General features: G+C 30.5%; 2 protein-coding genes across 2 annotated transcripts; one reads left to right on the forward strand and one right to left on the reverse strand.

Annotated features, from left to right (window-relative positions):
* The first annotated feature begins 3,824 nt into the window (after positions 1 to 3,824).
* On the forward strand, positions 3,825 to 5,866 carry LOC119690272 (rutC family protein UK114). The gene is made up of 3 exons (XM_038105293.1): positions 3,825 to 4,154; positions 4,559 to 4,788; positions 5,613 to 5,866. Exons 1-3 carry the CDS (start codon positions 4,090 to 4,092, stop codon positions 5,729 to 5,731), a joined length of 414 nt encoding a protein of 137 aa, XP_037961221.1. The 5' UTR covers positions 3,825 to 4,089; the 3' UTR covers positions 5,732 to 5,866.
* Positions 5,867 to 17,609: 11,743 nt separating this feature from the next.
* Positions 17,610 to 19,730, reverse strand: LOC119690273. Its single transcript, XM_038105294.1, has 3 exons — positions 19,603 to 19,730; positions 19,317 to 19,517; positions 17,610 to 17,923 (listed from the first exon to the last, which is right to left on the reverse strand). Exons 1-3 carry the CDS (start codon positions 19,690 to 19,692, stop codon positions 17,822 to 17,824), a joined length of 393 nt encoding a protein of 130 aa, XP_037961222.1. The 5' UTR covers positions 19,693 to 19,730; the 3' UTR covers positions 17,610 to 17,821.
* Positions 19,731 to 25,723: the final 5,993 nt, after the last annotated feature.

The raw sequence follows: 25,723 nt of genomic DNA on the forward strand, positions 1-25,723 counted from the left end.
AATTGCACATGAAGGCATATCGAATATAAATAAAACATTATATTTGAAGGCAGCAATCAATAAAGACAGAATAATGGAGGTCTTCGCCAAAGCAGATACTTGCGTTGGAAAATATTTTTTAATATGTAAATTGACTTAATTTAATAAAATTTAATTTGCTAATTTATAACAAAAGTTTTGAAAGATGTTGTTTTAAAAAATTTGTGACATCTGCATCTATATTAATTCGGAAGTATAAAATACGTACGACTATTTAAATTGGTTTTTGCTGTTAACTATTACTGCCCAAGAAAATATTGTCTGTAATAATCTTGCAATCTGTACAATCTAATATCTGCAAAAATAAAAAAATAATGTATGTAAATGCTTAGGCCGGAGTTGAGGTACTCAAAAGTGCTAAGTAAAAACACAACTATCTCTCAAGAAGAAATTTATATAATAGAGAAAAATGTGTGTATACCCTAACCTTGAAAGAAAGTATCAGAACCATAGCATTGCCTTTTCAACTGATAGCCAGACAGTAATAAAAACTAAAGGAAAGCTTTGAAAAGTTGAATGCCCTTAGCCAAAACAATCCGATATGGATCCTATGACGTGTCCAAGATAGCCTGGATTTTCCTGTACCGAATTTGGAGAAAAACGCGCAATAGCAATAGAACAACCTATTAGTCCCGAAACCAGTCTGTAGTTTGGAAGGAGGAAAAGGCTTTTCACCCATTCAAAAAAAAAAAGAGAAACAAAGTAAGCTACCAAGGCTATCGCTACCAAGACTTTTAACCTAAAATAATTTAACGATTGTATATAAATAAGAATTATTTAAGAATCTTTAAATTAATTTTGAGTGGCATTGTCAGTTTAACCATTAGTTCACAAAACTAGGAACTTTCCCTAAAAGAGCTTCCAAGAAAGTTATATTTTTTGTAGTAAAAAGAACAAGACCTCTTGCTGAAAGTTTGCCCGAGACTGATGCATAAATGACAGAAGTACCAGATGTACAATTCATATCGGGTAAAGAAATAAGACTCTGTAATGCAGGTTTAATACCACAATTTATAGATAAATTTGCATTTAAAAGAGCCGTAATAGATCTTTAGATTGCAAAGCAGTTTTCCCAACATAATAATAATAAAAAGATTATAGCTGATGTTCTTTATTCTGCAAGGTGATTAACATTTTCTATGATCAAGCCAGATATACTCTACTCGCGTATATAGTACGCGCTCAAAAAAGTGAGTTAATTATCTTTTATCTCATTTTAGAATTTTCTTTACCTTTTAAAATTTTGTTCACTTCTTAGAATATAGAATAAATACAGAATAAAAAATGTTCACTTGATTCACCATTCACATAAGTCAAAGTTCACGTCAACGAGGTAGTACTGTATAATTAGTATAATAATTAATTTATTATAGTGTTAAAAATATGAAACATTTAAAATTATAGGAACGCTAAACGAATGAACTGGATTATTTATAATATATAATTTGCAAACAAATTCTAAAGCCAATAGGTCTTATGATGCACAAATTTGTGGCTGTGCCACCCAGTGCAATATGTTATTAACATAATTCAATGGTCTCAAAATAATATTCTTGAAATATTATTGACGCTCCATGGTACGTTCGTAGTGTCGATATTCACTGAGGACTTAACAACTTAACTGAGAAAACTAAAGAGCAAGTAGAAGCTCAATGTATATGCCTCCAGAGGTTTGCAAGCGAAGAAGCTAGCAGGCTTCCTAATACCATAGGCTTTCTTGAAGGACTTTATCATAAGAAGCCAGATGACTCGATTGCTATATACCTTAAATAAGGGTTTTTAATAACTTTTAATAAAAGTATATAATGAGTGGTTATGTTAACAAAAATTTTTATGTGCTTTAATTTATATAAATTCATATAATATTCAATATAAATTGTACATACAATTATTTTTTTATATAAACTTTATTAATGGATGCATTTTACTCACATAACTTGTATTGAAGACTACTTCACGAGTAGATACACATATACTTCGATGTTGGCACATAATATTTTTACCATATTACTCGATTACAGAGTTTGTTATCTAGTCATTTAATATCATTAATAGCCTGAAAAATCACTTTTAAAACATATGTTCTCTGACATTGATTAGTGTTGCCAGAAATATGAACACCAACACTATCTAGTGACAAGAAATGGCAAATACTTTTTATGGACGTGTGCGAGTTAGGCTAAGTTGATGCTAAACCAAATGGGAGATTTTTTGGGATTTTTTGCACTGCACATATTTAGCCATTTATCAACACGTATTGACACATCACTACATTATCGGCACAACTTAGTATTTCCCTCATTTAGAACGCAACTTAGCCTAACTCGCACACGACCTATATTACCTAATATAATAATAGGTCTGTTACACGAGGTAATTGTAGTAAATCTAAAGTAAAACACAAGTGAAGTACAAATTGAGAGCGTAACAGAATTTAGGTGCTTAATTACATTTTTTAGACAGATTTTCATGGAATAGCTTTGTGTAAAATCTGATGAGAACATCAGTACCGCGCAAATGAACAATACAAAAAGTTAAATTCAAACCAAAACAGCTGATTCACACATCACATAAATTTTACTTGAAATAATAGGTCTGTTCCACGAGCTACTCATAGTAACTTTGAATAAACACTGTGTATACACAAGCGCGTTCCACCAGCAAATTTTCAAGTATTTTTGTGTAAATTTTATTTCTGTTTTACTCATGTTTTACTATGAGTAGCTCGTGGAACAGACCTAATATGTACGAGTAAATTCTGTGCAGCATTTTCAAATTTCGACAGGGATGTTACGCTCTCTCAGATACTCTTATTTACTCGAAAATTTGTGTTACGTAAAGTTACTACGAGTAGAACGTTGAACAGACCTAATATATCCAGCAAATGAATACATTATGCCATAAACTCTTAACTAAATTATAAATAACATGTAACTAATGATATACTTGCATAAAAAGAGAACTATGATAGCTAGTAAATTATATTAATAGGTGCATTCAGCACCTATTAATTATTTTTTAAAATATTTATTATCCAAAATTTTTAAATTTAAATGTGAAGAAAAATTGTAACTGTTATTAATTTAAAATAGAGTGAAAAATAATAATCCGCATATCTGAAATCCACTGAAGCTAATTAAACTACCAATCTTTATAGTTATAATCAATTTTTAAAATTGTACAGATACAAATAGTGTTTGAAGCACGTGATTTTTAACATTCAAAAAACATATGATTTTTTTAATTTGAGGCGATGTGAACACTTTCCATATTTACTTGAAAGAAATTTGACTGTCTGAACATAGTATATAACTAGTCATCTATTTAACTTCATTTTTATGTAATTTAGCCTACTCGAAATTTTGGTAAATACCAATATTCGCTGCCATACCGACATAATTAACTATTTCCCTCAATTTCTCATCAATTTACTCAAACTCACACACGGCCTTAATAATGCGTTATAAATGTCTTACGAATATTGATTAATTAATAATCTTTTTAATCACTATTAAAATAAAAATTGTTATTATTGCAGTTAATTTTTTTTCAAACTATTATTTGTACATCTTTGAAATGAGATTATCTGCATTCATAAATATTTAACAATCAATAAAATACTGACCTCCACTAGGGTTAATGTAAATAAAACTTTCAGTTGGGAACACTACAAATAAACAAAAACAAAACAACACTTCAACAAAATAAATGACGTGCACAAGTAATATTTTTTTTTTCTTGTGTTCTTTTTAAACAAAAGAAGAGCAAAAGAGAGCCCATACTTTTCTATAAATGAGATCAGTTTAAAAAATAACAACAATAACAACAACGACGGCAGTACGACGAACATACGCCAACCTATACTTTGGTTGTGCGAAATCATTTATTAAATAAGCACAGAACTTTTGTTCAGTCAACGCTCAACAGCTGACAAGTGCAAACGTTGGTGTGTATCGTTGGTAGGCAAGCACACAAGTGAAGTGGACCTCACGCAATACAACAACATCAAGAATATTAAAAGCAACTTTAACTTGCATAAAATATAATAAAATGGCAACTTTGATTAGAAAATTGATTTGCACCACCAACGCAGCTAAGCCAGTAGCGCCATACAAGTAAGTAAGATGCTCGCTCATATGCATACAATATGGAAATGTCTTCTCCTAGACGCAAGTGGCAGAGCATGGACATGCATACACAAACACACTCGCATATGTAATACCGGCATTATTGTGCTGATCTGATGCTGAAGAAAAGGTGTAAGCAGCAATGCAACAACAAAATGCGATAAAAATATGTTTTATTACAATAACAACGAGTGGCTTGAAGTTTGGTTTTGATATTAACTAATTGACAGTTGTCAAAATAAAACATTGAAGTTATTATTTTTGTTTATTTGAGCAGAGCAAAGATTTGTACTCACATTGTTGTTATGTTTGTTGCTATATTTTGCATTATTGTAAAATATGTATTGTTGTTATTGTAATTGTTATTGTTGTTTTGTTTTGTTTTGTTTTAGTCAAGCCGTTGTTGCTGATCGCACTGTATATGTGTCTGGTTGTTTGGGTTTGGATAAGAACACTATGCAACTTGTGGCAGGCGGTGCCGCTGAGCAGACTGAGATGGCCTTGAAGAATATGGAAGCTGTGCTTGTTGCTGCTGGCTCTGGCGTTGATAAAGTGGTCAAGAATACAATCTTCGTAAAAGATCTCAATGACTTCGGTACAGTGAACGAAGTCTACAAGAAAGGTAAGCATAACACTACTAGTAAAGTTTGCACTCTCAAATATATACATATGTATGTATAATTGTGCGTTGACTTGTTAAAATACACAGTAGCGCACTTTTCTTTGCCGGTTAATTTATTTCACTATTAATGTTTTCATATATATTTATATATTTAGCTATACCATCCTTTTAATGTGATTGTTTTTATATAATGCATATAATAACTTATTTTCTATTTTTAATAGTTATGTTAACATAACATAATTTTTCGCCCTATAAGTAGCAACAGTTTGTAGTTTCGCTCCTTTAGTGCATAATTTGCTATTGTAGAAGTGCATTACCTTTTATTTTTATTTAAATTTTTTTTTTGTTGTTTTTTAGTATAAATGTAAAATTTTCCGAATGTACCTATATATTTTTTTTTTTTTAATATTTTGTTTGTTTTTAACGATAAGCTACGAATTATAATATTCATTTATTTTTGACCCAAAAGCTAGCCATAGATTTGGGGCTGTTAACATGTCCAATGTTCTTATCACAGCAATTAATATTGACGACGGTGCTATTATGTTTTAGTTTGCCTATTTCTTCACAATTTTTCTTAAAGTTTTTTTTTTTTTTTATTTTTATTGAACTTTTGCTTTACGACATGATAAGACAAATTATTTTATTACATTTGTTTTATGCTCTTTTTGCACACATAAAAAAAGCATTTAAAATAAAGGAACTCTTTCAAATGTGATCTCTCCCTCTCTCTCTCTCGCACGCTCTCTCTATATTATAGGGGAGATTCGATTCTATTCCGTTGTTTATACGCTAATCATGTTATGAATTTCTTTTAATAGTGTTCTCAAAAGATTTCCCCGCACGTAGTTGCGTACAAGTTGCCCGCTTGCCTATGGACGCACTTGTTGAAATTGAATGTATTGCGCTGACTGGTGCCGTATCAACAGTTTCAGAATGACTGGAGGTTGACATGATTAGAGATAAAGACGCTGTTGACGACAGTAAACAAGCATTTAAAACTGCTGCAAAGTTATAAGTTTTCAATGTATATGAATATAATTATGTCAATTAAAAATAAATAGATTTGTTTCAATTTTTAATAAATTTTTAAATAAAAATTTTTATTTTTATTAAATGTTTAAAAAAAAGTTTTTATTAATTTTTACAAAATAATTTTAAGTTTTTATTATATTTTTAAAAAAAATTTTTAATGCATTTTTTATGAAAATTTTTCATGAATTTTTTATAAACATTTTTAATGATTTTTTTATAAAAATTCTTAATAAATTTTTAATAAAAATTCTTAATAAATTTTTAATAAAAATTCTTAATAAATTTTTTATAAAAATTCTTAATAAATTTTTAATAAAAATTCTTAATATATTTTTTATAAATTTTGAATAAAATTTTTTTAGTTTGTAATAAGTTTTTAAAATATTTTTATTAGATATTAAAAAAAAAATTTTTAATATCTAATAAAATTTTAAAAAAGTTAATTTATTTTTAAAAACAAAAATTTTGATTTTTAATCATATTTAAAAACTTTTTAATTAATTTTTAAAAAAAATATTTATTTTTAATCAATTAAAAAAAAAAAACTTAGTAAATTTTTTAATAATTTATTGTTTTAATGACCAAAAAATGTTTAATAATAATTTTGTTTTTTTACGGGCTAATTGGTCAATAGTTAAATAATAAACTTTTTAAAAAAATTTTATTTGTTTTTAAAAGATTTTATTTCAAATAAAATAAAAAATAATTTTATATATTAAAATTTTTTGAAATTCAACTTTTAAATTTTTTTAAACAAATTGAAATGTAAAAAATTATATTTTATAATTTTAATATAAATCAAATAATTTTCTTTTTACATTTATTAAAACAAAATTTTTTTTAATTCATTAAAAATTAAAAAAATATTTTCTAGGGGTTTTCGAATAACAAAGAAAGAAATAAAGGACAAACACAAAAATTTATTTTTAATTTTGTTGAAGTTTGGCTGACCATACAACGCTGTTTCGAGTATTGCCAAGTACTCTTCATCAGTGGTCTTTGGAAATAATCGAATTTTATTTAATTAGTTTATAGTCCGTATATAAAATTAAAAATAAATTTTTGTGTTTGTCCTTTATTTCTTTCTTTGTTATTCGAAAACCCCTCTAAAATTTAATAAAGCTTCTTTGTCACTATACAAAGAAAGTCTAGCTTTACAGCAACACTAATACTTTATTCAAAAATATTTTCTTTTAATTAAAAATTTAATTTTTGTTTATGATAAGCTTTTTATAAAAAATTTTTGCCTTAACTATTAAGAGCACTTAACTATTTGCTTTTAAGTTTTTTATTTTTAAATTTAACTTTTATTATTAAACCGTTTAGTGGAGAAGGGAGGAGCGGGGATTACTTTGGAATAAGAATGAATTGAGGGCTGAGTGGTACTCAAATTGAAGTCAATAAGGAAGGAGCCTAAGCACGTCTATGGTTTATATGGTCTATGGTGCATAATAATAGGTAAAGCCACAGTTAGGTTATACTATTATATCAATTGATATAAACATTGAGTAGTTACTTTACGTGAGCTTAAGTTTTATCTTAGAAGTACATCTACATCAACTATATTAGCTTTAAGCAGTGTTTAAAGTTCCACATGATAGAAATATTTTTTATCTTCCCAAATTGTTGAGGCCCCACAAAAATTTTAAGAGTATTCGCAACAACTTTGCACATTACATTTAAGATGTTCCAAGATTTCGTCTATTACTAGTTTTCTGCTCTTTTTCAATTTGCAGCTATTAGTAAGTCCTAACTTCTAGATCTCAGGGAGGTATATTAAGTTTGGCGAAATATTTTTAAAACTACAATAAAATAATTTAAAATAATAGACGCAAAAGGCCATATAAAATATTTGTATTCTAATTAACATGTTTTAAATACTGCGTCTCCATATATTTATCTATCAATGGTAATGTCTATATATCTATATATCTGCGTCGAATGTCCTTCTGTTTGTTGATATTAGTTGCTTTGAAATAATCGTATAAAAAAGTGTAAACTAAATAAGATAATTATTATTATTAATACTAATACTGGGTGTAAGTAATCCATTTGTGAGTTCTTCTAATAAATGTCAAATATTAAAAGTAGAGCTTATTCAAAATTGAGTCTAAGGTCCATACAGATAACTACTGTTAACAGTATTGATGATAGGGTATTGATAACAATTAATATTATTGTACTTGGAAATAAACTTAGCTGTCAGAGTTTTTATGATTCCCAGGCTGAAATAGGCTAGCGTGAAATATCAAAATGTAAAAATATTCCACCTAAAAATGAATCTCAAAATTTTTTGACTGTATCTACTTTTTATTCGTTTTTTTTTCAAATAAAATTTTATTGTGTTTTTCGCATCTGGACTTGGTCTTAACGGCGAGAACAACAATGGCATAAGTAGTTTTTTATGCATATAAGATTTGAACTTAACTAGGCACACCGAGAATGATGCACCGACTGGAATCGCAAAACTGTTCCAGAACAAATTTACATATGTGAACCAACGTATAATTGTGTTAACCATTTGGGAATGCCAGTTTGCCGGAACAACAATAATAATGATGACTGCAATTGTTGTTGATACAAAGTGCAGCAACATAAATAACAATAGCCAACGTTGTTAGTGAACGAAGTACAATAAAACAATGTCGTCGTGTATTGTAGTTTAAGATGCTGCAACATTGAGTTGGACACCCCCAAAACAATGTAACCAACGCTCCGAGGTGTAGGTTTCCACATTTTGTATAAGTAAAACAATCAACTTCAGTTCACCTTTTGCTGTTCACTTTTTAATCTACAATTGTTGGTAATCCCCGTCCGCTAGTTATTGCACTTGCAACCTAAATTTGGATAGATATGTATGAAATGATATTTATTTTTAAGAAAAATTAAGCGAAACTTTATAATTGGTGCATTTTGTGAACCAGTGTGACATATTATATAGGTATAAGCCCAGCAGTTAGTATTATATATTTATATTGATACATCAATATAACGACTCAACGACGGTTGAATGAGATTATGTGGTATTAAAACGGGTAAATAGGACCTACATGTTTAATGTGCTAGTTTAGTAAGTCGATGGCTATATTCACCTAACTACCTACCTTGACTAAAGAATCATCTCTGGATCTTAACTGAGATTCGCGCGAAATATCTTGTGAAATCCAAATTAACGTTAACTGTGTTATTACCGAATTGATTTTGTTGGGTCTGTCTGTGTATATGACTATTTGGTTGATTTTCATAAATAGTTATTTAGCTGAGTTGATTTTTTTTTCTTTTTTGAATTATGTTGAGTAATATATCGGATAACTAGCACTTAGTTCTTCCTGTACCGAAGTTTTTAATAAAAGATGGGAAAACTCAACGATATGCAGGCATCTGCATGCAATTTGATCTCATTCCAATAAAAAAAGTCTCCCATTGAGATGATAGAGAGAGAGAGAGAGAGAGAGAGAGAGAGATCAATCTTGTAATAGGTTTACTTTAAGGTCATTGTAACCATGTTAGGAGACTAAGTCTTTCTTTCAACCATATCTGCCGCAGTTGTGGAGAGGACAATGAAAGACAACAACGAGTCTCCGATCTTCTTTTTTCTTTACAGCCGCTTTATCACTTTAGGGGCTTTCTTTTTTGAGGATCTTGGAAAACTGAAGACTTCTCTCTAAATATCATTATAAGATTTGCCAAAGGTTCTAAGTGGTTCTAATCCTTCAGGTTTCAATTATACGGTAACACAATGGGCCTATAGGTCTTGCTGCTGTATCCCTTGGGATTGCTGGTATAACTTAACCTAACCTAATATTTCGCATAAGCTTTTCTAGATAGATATGAAGATCACTATATCCTGTAATATATATAAATCCATTTTTGTTAAATGGCATAAATTAAGCACTTGTTTTAAAAAGCCCTTGGAGATTTCTCTTCTCAGCTTTATGAAAGTGTGCATATGTAAAATTAAGTTCATTGCAAGTGTGTTTGGATGATTTTTTATGTCATGGACATATTACTCTATGATCTTTGGTTTTACTTCTTTGTTTGTTGTGACTAGGAACTGTTTATGTATCGTTTTAAATTGGAAATATTAGACTGTTGCTGAGATTTGTAGCTGCAGCAGTCTTTCATGGTTGTAGTCCATAGCTTCAAAAAATCATAAATTAGCAACCTTTTGTCAATTGATACTTAACTATTTCGGCTGAAGAAGGTCAATAATATACGGAACTTAAAACTCAAAATATTAACTCATAACGTATATTTGGTTTTGGCACATTATCACGAATTAGAAACATATTGTGAAATGGTAATTAAGTATTTTGGATGAAGACAGCCAATTAGTTTCGTAATTTGGTAGCTAAAACATTACGTTTGATGAATTTGTGGTTCTTTCTGATCAATATACTATCTAGCTGAATGCACAACTTTTGGATGCTTGAATACAAGTTCAGTGCAGAACTTCAATGCAGAAGTTTAAGCAGAGAATAAAAGTTTTTGACAAGTTCTTTATCTTACCGGTAATTTAACATCCAATAAGAGTTTTGTATCTTAGAATTGAACACCTAATATAATGGAGTTCATAAACTGTGTGTAAATTACTTTCACTTCTGTTGAATCAAGTTAACTTAAAACTATTATTAAACTACGTAAATATTCAATAAGCAATGTTAAATACCTGCAATTTAGTATCTGATTGCCTGAATTTGTTACTAACCTTCGACTGATAACTGTAATAGCTAAAAGTAGCAACCTGCTGCTTCAGCTGCAGTTGCATCGATTAAAAACTACAAACATTTTTTTATCCACAGGTAAATAAACTGATAACCGTAGAAATTACAATGAAATACGAGTACTTTGTATTGCATTCCAACTTTCGGTTGAATAGAGATGAGTCTATGGTCTTGCCAAATTGATGTACTCGTAGATACAAGTTACTTACTGGTTATACTTATGCACACATAGACGCGCTGCCCAAACAAAACAAACTTTGACTTGCATCTTCACGATTCACTTGAATCTAATAAACCTAATAATCCATTTTTAAAATTGTTAACGTTTGCTTTCTTTATTATCTAAATGGATGCAAAATGATCATGAGAAAACATTTGAGCTTGAAGATTTTTTTGTGGCCTCCTAAATTGTATCTCTTTTACTGTGTACTGTGTATATATACAAAGTATACTTGCTACTAACTAGCTTGCTCGTAACTTCGTCTAATCAGATACAAACATTGTGCACCTTACAAAAGAAGCCAACAGTTTAGGTTGAATGAGGTACATACAATAATAATACAAAAACAAAAAAAAAAAATAACAGAAAAAAAACTATATATCTATAATAATAATAAAAACTACAGTAAACACAATTCGATAATTACAATGACAAGGCAATTGTGGAGTTGAAAAATAGTTACTATACTCCTTACTACTCTCTCCGTATCCACTGATAGGCGGCTTTATTGCAGCTATAGATTTCACTTCAACGTCCTCACTGGAGTAATTGCATAGATTGCATAGACAGTTAGGCAATTGGACAGACAGTTCGGACAGTTGGCTTCTCAAGACACAGCTGGATATAATTACAATGGCAGACTTTTATTTCTTACATTTATTCATCTGTTTTTGGTTTTATTATCATTTTTCTTTAATTTAATTCGCGATATTGATATCGTGGCGACAGGTTGGATTGTGGTTCCCCTAAGTTTTTTATTATTCGCTTCAATGTTTTCTTAGTAATCTTTTGCTTTTCTTCGTTCTTTTTAAAGCGTTTTTCAGAAGTCAGCCAATATTCTAGAACACATATTTTATTTGATATTTGAGAAAGTTGTTTATAATAAAATATGATTTATGCAATAAAACAAAGCGTTAACTATTTTGTATTCTTGATTCGAAACACAGTTTTAGTGATATATATTATGTTGAAGCTATTTGACTCGAGGTATCTTCAAAACCCCTCTTTACGCCTTGACTGGATTATTGTTTATCACTTCATCAGCCTAAGCAATAATTGACCTGAGATCTGCATACCTCTCCGAGAAGCCTGTAACTATTCTGAGATTTGATAACGCGGTGCTGGTATGTCTGTCAGTTTTATAATTTATAATTATAAATTTCAGGGCTCTATCCTTTATGTGTTTTTTGATCGGATCAATCTTGAGGTCCTTGGGGATGTCATATGTCCTAATGCACCATGGTACCTTGAAAAGTCTTCTCAGAGCCTGGCTTTTCTGCAATTTCTAGCTGGCGAATAGTAGTGTTTGAAGCTTTGCTAAATGCTACACATCCATAAAGAAGTGACATTTAGTGTTATATATTAAATACTAACATACATATATTGTCATACAAGGCATTTATTTATTTTAAAGTCGTACATTTTATTTATTTTAAGATTCTCCATTGTGCAACAAAAATCACTTAACAACCGCTGAACATGGTGAAATTGCAAATATTTACTACAAAAACAATGAAGTTTCATTCGTATCGACTTTTCTCCGGTGATGAGATTCATTTATCTTTTAGTGAATATATCAACAGACAGAATTGTCACACCTGGGAAAGTGAAAGTCCACAAATACCAAATAAGAGACCATTTTGTTTAAAAAAAAAGTCTCTACATGAAGTTGCATTTGATTTATTAGTCTGGAGCCAGGGCGCTTAGAACGTTGAAACCCTCGAAATTACTGGGGTATTTGTATATTGAGATATTTATATAAATTTATACTATAATTTTTTTAAGCTAAGAATTAACGACTATGCTTAGTATACCTATGCGTCGCTATATATATGGTATGTATATATACATTTTTAAAAAAAGAAATCTTTGTTAATCTGCTGATGTCAAAATCTAATAATTTTTAACAAACAAGTTCTTTAGTTCTTTTGGCAAATTATTTAATTATAATTAAACATAAAAATATATATATAATTATACATATAAAAATATTGTCAAATATTTAGATACTCGTATATAACATGGGTCCACGCAGATAGTGTCAAAAGAGGATTAATAGCAAAAATGTGTTTTTTTCATATTCCTTTTACTAATACATTACCAATTTGCATTGCATAAGGAACTTTTTCTGTTAATGGCAATATATTGGCGGACCCTTTTCTCTCCTCGTTATTAAATTTCAGGGTACCTCCATATATGCTTGCACAAATTAACTTCTTACTTTTTCTCTCTCTTTAAAATAGGTTTATTATTTAAATTGTTGATAAACTTACAATAATTGAATAATACTGAAGGTTCTTTACGTTCCAAAACTTCATAATATTTCTTTTAATGTAACTTGGTTTTGAACTACCAGTATTGACCGTGTCTTATCCATTGCACACGATATCATGAACTTTGTCCAAATTATTGGAAACAAGCCAAACGCCTGTTTTCATAAGAAATGTGAGGAAAACAAGCCCACAAATGTAGAATGAAAATTCGTGATTTTCGGTTTAAATGATTTAATCCAATTTATTTATCCAACTCAACTGAGTCAATTTCACTTAAGATTTATTTCAGGCGATTTGTACAACAATCAACGTCATGACTGCACTTGTACTGCGATGCGGCGTACATGAATAATGAGCATGCAAGTGTTTCCATTCCATCGGACATCGAAGGCCAATAGATGTAAGTACCTCTTTTATCAGTTGCATGAGTTGTTGAAATTTCAATTCTCTATAATTAACAACGGTCTTTAAGGTGCAAAGGAAATTTATAATTTCACTAATTTTAGATTAATAACTTCATTTCATAGGTTTACTTCATTTTTATAATTTGAACTGCAGAAGTTTTTAATATTTAAGATGTTATATAAAAATTAAAGAAAAAAAATATATAATATAATTTAATTAAAATTAAATATTTTTAGCATATATTTCATAGTTTATTTCATATTTTATAATGTTAAAAACGTAATTTACACATCTACAAAATTTTAAGTTACTCATCATATATCCACTGCAGCTAAAACTGCTCGTGTTAATGAAATTAAGATTCGGTCGTTTCCATTGACAGAAACTGATTTGTGCATGTGAAATGACATGTTTGTTTACATTTTACATAAAAAACATATCACAAATAATTCAAATTTTTGCAATTTTTCTTGTGAGAAATCTATTTTTAATGGTTGCATTTGACATTTATTGCCTCAAATCAGTTAATTTATTTATAATTAATTATAATTAATTAATAATATCGAGCATTATAATATTATATATAATATAATAATAAAGGAGGTCTCGAAGCTCGCCAAGATCTTCAAAAAAGAAATCCCCCAAAAATTTAAGGCGACGCTGCGTATGTGCCGGACAGAAACAAAGCAGGTGGGAGGCACTTTCGTCATTCTCACCACAACTGCGGCAAAAATGTTTGAAAGGGAGATTCGGTCTCCTAGCATGATTACCTAAAATAAAATGACTACCTAAAATACAATGTACTACAAGACTGATATCTCTGCGGGGCATCTCTAAAAGAGATTTCGATTTTCTATTGTTGGTCTGTGGCCATATTGCATAGAGATACCTGCATATCGCAGAGTCTTCCCAATTTTTGTTAAAAAGTTCGGCACAGCAAGAACTCAATACCAATTTGCATGATATCAACGAAATGCCCAGATTGTTTGGGTATTCCGTGTGGTTTCCGGAAGCACCCGGTCTGGCTAGCTCATCTGCTTTGCAATTGCCGAAAATATCCCTATATGATATGACCGGGAACCCAGATTAGAGAAAAATTGAACTGCGTCGACATCTAATACGATCTGTGTTAAATGTTGACAGTGTTGAAAAGAAAGATCTTGAATGAATATTTTGTTAAAGTCGAAAGTTGATGGGCCTATAATAGTGACGGAGTTGCAGTCTGTTGAGCTCAGTTGACTGGAACTCTGGTCACCAAATCAAGATTGATGAAATGTAATTGATCAAAAAATTAAAATAATAAATACTTTGTATTATTTTTAAGATTACTGTCATCAGACCTAGGACAAACTGTGTATCCCTTATTCTAAGCAAATCTTGGCAAGTGAAAATATACCAAGCGTTACCGGTTTGTAGTATTCAACTTTACTGGGCACTTTTTTAGTTGAGAGGAGTTCAGACACGTTTCCGTTAAAATTTTATCAAAATTCTTAAATAAATCGGTTTTGTGCTTTGAGTAGAGAGCGTGGCTTCTGCCTTTCTTTCTACTGTGCCATGACTATGAGTTGTGCTGTTGCAGTTGAAGATCATGCCACTGCAAACGGTAATATTTTGTTGGTTATTATTATGAAGAATATAAAAATTAATAAAAAAAATATAAAAAGCAAAACATAATTTTAAAATAAATAAACGATCAAATTGTCCGCAAGTAGTGGCGCTGTGGCGCACGTTTTTTCGCGGGCCTCATATTAATGATGTACACACGTGGCTGTGAAATCGTTATTTATCATGGACTTGTGGATTTGGATTTCACATATAATAAATATAGTATTTTAATAAAATTTTATTGAAATTTAAATTTTCAAATTTGTCTGTCGTTTTATTGTTCGCTATGATTTATCATTTCTACTTGCCATAAGGGACTGCTTAAAAGGTATTCGGTGTCTGTTGGTGGTGTAAATTGACGGTGCCAAGATCACGAAAAGCATTTTTTCCACAGTTGGTCTATTGATTAAAGTAAAAGAAATGAAATTCAACCAAGTACATTTATAAGGGAAAAATCGAATGGCAAACCAATATGGCTATATCGTGCAATCTTAATTATTTGATTTTTTATAAACAAAGATTTCATGACTTTTAAAAACAATTCGTCGCCAAAAATACTTAAGGGTACTCAATCAAGGAAAAAGGTACATTCACTTTATATACATTTTTGTTTAATTCTTAACATAAATCAAAGCAGGTGTAGGGAACTTCCCCAGCACTTTTGGATTAACGAAAGTAACACCTAAGTGGGGATCTTGCGTCAGATATAGAAATAAGACTCGATAAAATAGATAGAGTACTACAAATTATTGAGACAATTAGACTAAAATAAATAAATACTTTCAGTCTATAAAAAGAGAACAATAGGTCTTCAATTCGTAGTGCAAAATCCCCAAATTTAATAATAATAATTGATATGCACACCTTAATCACGTGAGCCCTAAAGGTCACCAATCGAAGATTTTGGATGCAAATGTGTATTGTGCATCCTTGTTTGAGCATAAATTTGCTCAGTGTGTCTCTTTCGTGTCTTCGTCCTTAATGCCTCGTAGTCTGTAGCTGGTGAAAAAAATAATTATCCCACGGATAATAAACTTTTTTCTATATATCCTATTATATTTTGTAAATTGGTCGAAATTGGTGTTTTTGCTTAAAACGGCACAACAAAACACACACTTAAAACATTTTAAAGCAATATCTTCTATTATTGTGAACTTCGACGCATAGAAAGTCTAATGCATGGGTACAGCTATGTAGTTCTATGAACTCGGGCCTTTTGAGACATGAACTGATCTACCACTAAGACTAATTAACGATTTCTACTCGTACAACATTATAGATAATTGCAAAGATACTAGTTCATCCTTTTAATTTTAAAGGAATAACTGTTAAGTATGCTATCCTAGCTAAGAGATTAACATTACTGAAAATATTCTTTGTGATTACAGGCATTAGTCTAAGCTAAGAGAAGGATATTTTACCGGGAATTATTTACTCTGCTACTATCTTTACAAGATGAAAACTTTTTTCCATGATATTTCTATATTGAAGACAGTAAGGCTACTGAAAATATTACATGTAATTACCAGATATTACTCTGAACTAAAAGGAAGATACTTAAATGAAAATTATTGACTCCGCTACTATCTTATCAAGTCTAGAACCATCTTATATGCTATCTTTATTTTAAAGAAGATCAGACTACTGGAAATGTACTACGTGATTTGAATATTTCAATGGATATTATTGAGTCCTTTAAAAATTAATTACAGTCAGAATGACTTCTGTTCGTTTAAGATTTATTGCAGTATAGATGATATATATATTGATCGTAGTATTCTACGTCACTGAAAGGTTTAATACTTAATATATTCTATTTTATCTACCATTAAAATGAAGAACGTTCTGCATAGTTCACTCAGCTTACGCGTAAGTGTAAGTTTAAATCAAATGTAACAGAGTTTTTAGTGCTGAGCAGAGTTTTCCAGAGTACTTCAAAAAAAATTTTCCAAGAATAGTTACCCTGCTCCATATAAAAACTGGACAAAATCAGCAGAATATATGAGCGCTTGATATATGGTCCTTTTTTGACAAGAGGCCACAAAAAATATCAGATAGAACTCTCGGTCACTTGCATATTAAATAATGATAGGTTATAAAGTTTATGAAATTAATCAGTGGCTAATTGTGATTCCATTCAAGTTTTGTAGCTAAGGATGGCCTTATTTTTTAAGTTAGAATACATACAATTCAGATATAAACTCTTATTACGGATATTTAAAATAAAAGTTCTTCGAATTGTGTATTTATATCGAAACAAATTATTATATATAGTATGAAATTTTTTAGAGATGTCAAATATTACTTCTTTATACACCAATCGTCATATATAGTTTCGATTGTTTAATTTAAATAGCCCTTAAAAAATATATGTGCAAACATCATCCATCTATCCAATATATGGTAGTACCCGCTACCTTTAATTACATGTCTTACGTTTTATTTCTACTATGTAAAGTATTATCTATACTTGGATAGAGGCATTAGTGTGAATAGAAAAACAATATTAAAATTAAAAAAAAAGACAAATATAATACATTCCATTTAGGGATTATGGAATGGATCCATGTAGATTTATTTAAAAAAATTTATTTTTTCTATTTTTTATAATGAATCTCATTGGTTATGGAGTTAAGAAAATGTAAAAGTTAGAGTGCAATGAGACTTAGTGATATACATTTTAATACATAATGAATTTTGCTTAGATGATTTATTTTAAATTACTTGTTTTAAATTTAACTTGTCCTTCAGTATCACATTTGCACATGTTAAGACATATCTGGTTGGATGTCTTTATTCATTTCGGCAAGAAGAACGTCATTGAGTAAGGATAATTCGACCAGCTTATCAATCACAACATTTTCAGGCAGCTAAAAAATTTTAATAGATGAATTAAAGTTCAAAGTTGAATAATTGGTCAAGAAATGAAAGAGAGATCATGTAAGGAGCTAAGTAACACTTAATAGACCGATTACCTGAGAAAATTACATAGAAAGCTATTTACCAAAAAATGCGAATGATATGAGGCAGTCAATCAATTAAAATAGAGAAAATCGATTGATTGATTAAATTAACTATTCACTCCCCAATAGAATATCTTTAGTAACAGATATTCTCTTACAAGAAATAAAAAATAGTGAAAAGAAAAAAACTTCTTATCTATTCTGTAATGTTCACTAGAAAGCTACCGTTTTAAGATATTTTTTTTAATATCTATCCGATTTCTCTAAAATATTCATTAAATAGGCCCAGAATAGGAAAATAAAATGTCCAAATAGTCAGAAAGTTCTTTATGACATCACAACGGACATATTGTTCAGGGTCATGTTATGTAGAGTGTCATGGGGTCGTTGAAATTGGCTCCTTAGAGCTATGACGAAAATGCATGTTAACATCTTTGTACTAAAAGACACAAATTTTAACATTTATTACTAAAAAACACTGCTTTCCTGGTGTCCTACTTGCCCGCAATTAAAAGAGAAAGCAGAACATGTCCTGCTTGTCCAAGATTCGGACACTAGAGAGAATTAGAAGCGGAGTAGACGAACCAGTATCGACCGGCAACTTGGTGCCCTTCATGTTTAGTTCGGTTAAATTGAGAGTTGCTGAACAACTTCGATGACGGGAAGAGATACTTCCACAAACACGTATATGGTTAATGATATGATGACCAGACTAACGATTTAAACTTTTGCTTAGCATCCTTCTTTTGGACCTATTACCTAACGGTGGTTTCTAAAAGAGCTTTCCGTTTTTAGGGCGATTGAAATCTTCCACAAACTAGGCTTTCGAGCTTTTCTCCCATTGAAAAAAAAACACCCTCAAGTGATAAGGCCACCCATGGCACTTTATATAACATGGCCGTAATCCATTCTCATATCGTTCAGTTAGACTGTAAGAATTACATCAGAACCGCGATATCACAAAATTGTATCCATATTGAATTTACTTAAATTTTTTTTTAATATTAAGATGGATATAGTTTATCGTAATATTACTTATGATTAACTATAACATTAGTTTCTAACTACAATATAAGGAACCATAATTTCTACTTCCATATCAGTTGAGACTTTGCTAATACACGGCAGAGGGACTAAAAAGTTAGAAAGTGTTCAGATGGGATGTATAGTACGAAACAAATTGGGAAACACAGAGCGATATTCACTATAATCACATTTTTAAGTACATACATACATACAAAAAAAATTATTCATTCAGGTAAAATATAATATATTTTAAAGACAATTGAAATTTACTTACTTCACAACTAGTGACAATATTATTAAGAACTTCGTGATATTTTTCAGACTTCGATGCAATCGCATCCGTACCGCTCTCAGAGTCACCGCCTAACGATTTAAAGTCAAATCCAGGTGATAAGTTGCGCAATGATGTTAAATCCATGTTATTAACAAACCACGGATTAAGACAAAGTGCATTCCATACCTCCATTAATGTCAACTTAGTACAATATGGTATAAAAAATATATATTTTTCAATATTTCTTAATATATACATATGTTCGGAAATACAGTATAATACTCACACCTGCCTCCGCAATTACCTTGATGATATGCTCGTTTGTTCCCACCTTGGCGTTCAATAAATTATTAAATTCTGACCCTTCACTTTCCATTTTTTGTTTTCTTTTACGAATCACTTAAACGTATAAGAATTTTATTAAACAAAATATATGCAATTTATAATTATATATACAAAATTATACTAATAAAATCATAAAACCAATTTCAATTTATTTTGAGTTTAATTAAATAATATTTTAAATTCATAGATTACTCTTTTATATATGAAATAAATATTTTTCTTTTTTTTTATTATGTATTTGTATTAATTAATTACAGCTGCTTCTTCTTATTTGTCACTACAGTCTTGAGTGATCCTTAGCCTTGCTCACCAACTCCCTCTATCTGTCCTGATCTTTTGCTACTCTCTTCCAGGTCAGTGTTCAATCCTTTTTGCATCATTATACACGTTCTCATCCCATTTTGTTCTTGGCCTACCTCTGTGCCTGGTTGTCATCGGCTTTGTGTTATATATGCTGCTCGGCTTTCTCTCCGGTCCCATTCTTACTATATCAACAATCCATTGTAGCCTTTGCGACTTAATATATCTAACTATATTTGCGTTTTTTAATAGTTCTTTAATTTCGATCCTTTGAATTAGTCAAAACTAAACCTTAACCAAAAAATTGTTGATATTAACAATATTAACATTAGTAACGTAGAGAACGTAAAGACTGAATACTTTACGTTATGCTGTAAGCAATCAGGTGATCCATTCTACGTTCATTTAATCGTCTGTATAATGTGGTTCTTATGGGAAACAACACATTTCAATAATGATGCGGAGCAGAGGTTCCTCACACAGTATCTAGTCTCGTCTGTAAAAGCTTAGTTTGTCTAATATCAAGTATCCATTGCAGCAAAAACTACTTACTTATGGTGATCTGATTGAGATTGGCTAACATAGCTCCTATCATTGTCTTTTATAAAGAAGTACTCACTGAGAGACATTTTCGATCAATATTAAAATAGCTAAATGTCTTCCATTTAGTGACCGAGGTACTCCGCTGCACCGGAAAATCAAATCCGCTTAATAGAGAGAAATTTTAAAATGTGGAAATCTCAAATTTTTAATCAAATGTATTTTTGGACTTAAGACACAGCTGTTTCGGTCATTGCCAAATATTTATTTTCAAGAGCCATTAAAAACAGCTATTGATTTAATTTCCATATATGTATATAGTAATTTTTGGACTGTGTCAGTAATAAAATTGATATAATATTAAGTATGTGTAAAGATATTGAAGGTGTGCAATTAAAATGATTCACTATCAAATATGTCGGAATTATTTACCAGTCAACCGTCAGGGAATGCCATAAGCAGAAAACGGCAACTTCACCTGAAGAGCCTTCATACACATAATCTCAAAAAATTATAAATAATAATTTAATTATGACACGAGACTTGATGCTTTACAGGCTGTAACTTTAGGCTGTGACTTTGCAAAAAAGACGACAAAATGCGTTAACGCAAAATCATTAATTAATATTAAAATCAAAAATAAACATAAAAAAAAACTATATAAGGACTCTGAAATTTATATGTTATACAACACAGTAGAGGTTTTTTAGTATAAGGAATTCGGTTATATTTTATTAAGAGTATACATACATATATGCATTCAGTAAAGTCACTACTGAGATGATTATAAAAAGTTATGCAAGTAATCCGCTCTTCCAGTGACTGATTACTTCTGTAGAGTTAAATATTGACCAATGTAGTTATATATATACATACATATACATTAAAAAATAACAATTTCAAAATAGTTTAGGTTATGGAAATATTTTTCAATTTTTCCAACTCATATTAAATACAGTAATAACAGTTTACACCAGTGTGTAGCAAAAATTATAATTATTTAATATATATTTGACTTTAATAATAGTACATTCACACTGTTTCATTTAGGCACTTGCTCATTTATATTAATAAGTAAACGTTCACATTATAATGAGCTCATTTATGCAGCTAATAGAACTTTTGTAAACTTCCATTAATATTGTCTTACATAAAAAAATTAAATATATAATTGATATATTAAATTAATTACATTATAATGAGCTCATTTCAGCAGTTGTTAGAACTTTTATACGCTTAAATGAACTTCACTTAATAATATATTATACAAAAAAATTAAATATATAATTGACATATTAAATCCTTTCTTATATATTTTATATATCAATTACATATACAATAACAAAGTTCTTATTAAATACTTACATCCTCAGTGCTTTTATTTACAGCTCAGCTGTTGTTTGTTTACATTTTATGTATAAAACATATGTCAAGTATTTCAAATTTTGATAATTTCCCTTCTGGGCAATTTATTTTTAAAAGTTGTACTATGTTCAGACGGCCAAATTGGCTTAATTTCTTTAAAATAAAATTAATTTAATAGGGTAAGTGTGCATACTGCCCCAAATTAAGCAAATCATATGTTTCTCATTTAGAAATCGAATACCAAAAATTAGGTCTGTTCCACGAGCTACTCGTAGTAAAACATGAGTAAAACAGAAGTAAAATTTACACAAAAATACTTGAAAATTTGCTGGTGAAACGCGCTTGTGTAAACACAGTGTTTACTCAAATTTACTATGAGTAGCTCGTGGAACAGACCTATTATTTGTTCGAAACACCATTTGTGTCTGCGAAATTTTAAAAGTTCATTATTCTAACTATAAAGGATGACATTCAGGACGTGTGCGAGTTAGGGTAAGTTGCGTTCTAAAAGAGGGATATTCTAATTTGTGCCGATAATGCAGTGATGTGTCGATACGTGTTGATAAATGGCTAAATGTGTGCAGTACAAAAAATCCCAAAAAATCTCCCATTTGGTTTAGCATCGACTTAACCTAACTCGCACACGTCCTTAGTACCGTAATGACTATAATTTAAAATTAATTATAATTAAAATTCAATAATAGAAACGTACCTCCTCGCTTGTGTGCATTTTATCAACCTTCTATTGCCCAGAACTCAAGTACGAAGTCACATACATATAGACTCTTTTTGAATGACTCCAGAGTGATTTATCTATTCACGCCATTATAAAGAGTTGATGGAAAGTTTTTGATCTGGAAGCGCTTCAAATGCGCTACTGGAGGCAATTAATGCGTACACGCGCAATCCACACGTAAACGCCAGCAACTTTCAAGTTTGCACAAGTGTTGTTGCTGTTGTTGTTGTTGCTGTTGCTTGTGTTGTTGCTGGTGTTGGTGGTGTTGCCGTTTTTTTGGATTTAAATAACGTTTATGTCCAGTGTTTGTGCATCTGACACAGAGCCGAGATTAGCATATTTTGATAAAATTTAATTTAATATAAATTTGACTGCGATTGGGTTCCAGCGTTACGCGAACGCCGCTTAGTATTGTGTTACGTTGCGGATTTACGGATGGCAGTAAAAAAATCAATGCCAGGAAGAAGAGGAGAGAAGAGGAGAAAAAACAAAAAATTTTAAATACGCGCGGCAAACTGAACCAAGAATTTATAAATTCATGAAAAAAAAAAGTTATTTTGATTTGCATAAATTATACTCACTTTCTCCAGCAGAAAGCGAGCGAAGGGCCGGCGGACCGGAGGACTGGATGAGTGGATGACTGGCTGGCTGGCTAATCAACTAAAAGGATACTCCGTTTATAGCTGTTATAGCTGTTGTTGGGCACCTTCGGTTTAACGCTTGTAGGTGCTCAAAGGGTCATCGATGCTTTGTTGTGGTTGTTCACTACATCATTATAATGTCGAAATTAATTAGTTGCGCTTACATATTTACAATATCATAATTTCCACATATGCAAACATAATGAAAGGAATTGACATGAACGTGCGCTTGCCGTCTTCATCTTCCTCCAAGTCATCCTTCGCGCCAGTGACACAGTTATGGCCATTATTGCAGCCGTGGCCGTAGTCACAGTCACAGCTACAGTCACAACCTGAGCGTAAAGGCATTGTCCTATATTTGGAGTATTTATTTGCAAGATTTTGGCAACATATGTATTGTCGTGGTTGTGTGTAGGCGTTGGAACGGCATCGTGGCCATCGTTCAACTGTGGTTTCTGTGGTTAATACTCTCGGTTCATTTCAAATGTGGCAAGGCAAGGCAAGTTGAGCCGAGGCGATGAATATCAATATGCAACCGAACCCATGCTGATTCTGTTTTGATGTTGTCATAATTATGAAGGCAAAAAAAAAATAAAGTTAACTTAACATTTTTATGTTGTACTTAAAATTAATTATGCAACAACAATCGTGTAAACAATTTTGTTAATTATGAGCTTATGAATGTGATAAAAATATGCGGTTTTCACTTTTCAATTCGATGCGATCGCACAGGACATCGATATTACACACCAGCAATACAATTATCTCCGGTATGATATTGTTGAATATATTCAATTATATATTATATTTCATATGTATGTATATATATATATATATATGTTGATGTTGATTCTTTTTTCGAGTTAGCGCAACTCGGCACTTTTACTCTTTGATAGCTGGGGGTACTACAGGGTCCCACCCATCTCATTGACTAATTTGTATATCTCTCATAAGCTTCATGATTATTGAATAGTGATTGATCTATATATATATATATATATATATATATATTATATATGTATATATATATAAGCATATATACAAATGTATATATACAAATGTATATATATAGAATTGCGAGCACGGTTGCCACTTATGGTACTTTAGTACCAAAATTGGTACTTTTTTTTTCGTTTGGTACAACCCAGTTGTAAAAGTAAATAAGTTACATTCACTAATATGACAAAGCATGATTGAAAGTTTTATTGTTAATCAAATTAAAATAAACACAAATTAAAATAAATGAATTTTCCTACATTTAGCTTCACTCAATTTTTTTTAAAATTATATCATAGCTGCTATTTTCGCTTCAGTTTATAGAATTTGGAATGCAGATAGTCTTACTTGGATCATCATACTTTTCTAGTATGTCTTAATCAATTTTAAATTTGAGAAGCTTCTTTCCGTTGAAGTTATACTGACTGGAACTGTGAACATGAATCTGGTTACTATATAAACATTCGGAAATATTTCGAATATGGTTAATGCCATTATCAAATCAAATTGTTCAAAATATTTATTAAGTGCTTAGAATCCACAGTCGGTAACTTTTTGCGAGGCCCCTGTGGGCGCGAGGCCGTCTGCGGTCGCCGACTTCGCTGACGCCTAGCGACGCCACTGTATATATATAAGTACTTATACATTTAAGTTTTTACTTAGCTCAACTACATTAACAAAAGTAAGGATTAGTATAATATTACTATATATTATTAAACATAATTTAATATTAAAGTATTATTATTATTTCCATACTCCATTAGGAGCTTAAGAAGTCTACAAAAGTGTGCTATTGCTCTTAACTCGTTAAACAATTTGCCCGTCTCCAGTTGAACTATCCTTCTCCAGGTCATTGCTGGTCTGCCTCTGCAGCATGCGCGATATCTTCATAAGGCTTACGCAGTGTATGTCCAATCCAACCATACTTCTTTCTTCTTATCTCTCTGGTCACGTTATATATATATATATATATTCACCAAGCAAAGAACAGTGAATTTTGGTGGCAAAAGATTGTTGTGTTTCTTCTGTGTCTTTGACTCAACAGTAGGGGGTTATATTGTTGCCTACTTGTAAGACACATAAGGAAGAAGAGGATTTTTTTTCTGTACTCTGAGTACACTCAGAATAATCCCAAAATAAAGGCTACAGGAACAAGAACCAGAGAATAGATTAAAACCTACGACAGGAAAGAAGTCGTGGATGCTATAGGATCTATTAGGCACGGCAAGTGTTGTTTGATTTATTTGTATGTATATGTGAGTCTATATCATGTCAAGAAATTTAATATACAATTTTTCAGATTTCCATGGTTTTACTGCTGAAAAATCGCGATAAAAATGAAAGTAATCTGTCAGGTTTTGGAATCTGACTTACCGGCTTGTATTTAGACATATTTTTGTACATTATTGTCGCAACAAAGGTTTATCGTTGAAGTTATTATTTATTAATAAATAATATTTATAAAATTAAAATATGAATATTAA

Source organism: Teleopsis dalmanni, chromosome X, assembly GCF_002237135.1.
Source record: "Teleopsis dalmanni isolate 2A chromosome X, ASM223713v2, whole genome shotgun sequence".
NCBI lineage: Eukaryota > Metazoa > Arthropoda > Insecta > Diptera > Diopsidae > Teleopsis > Teleopsis dalmanni.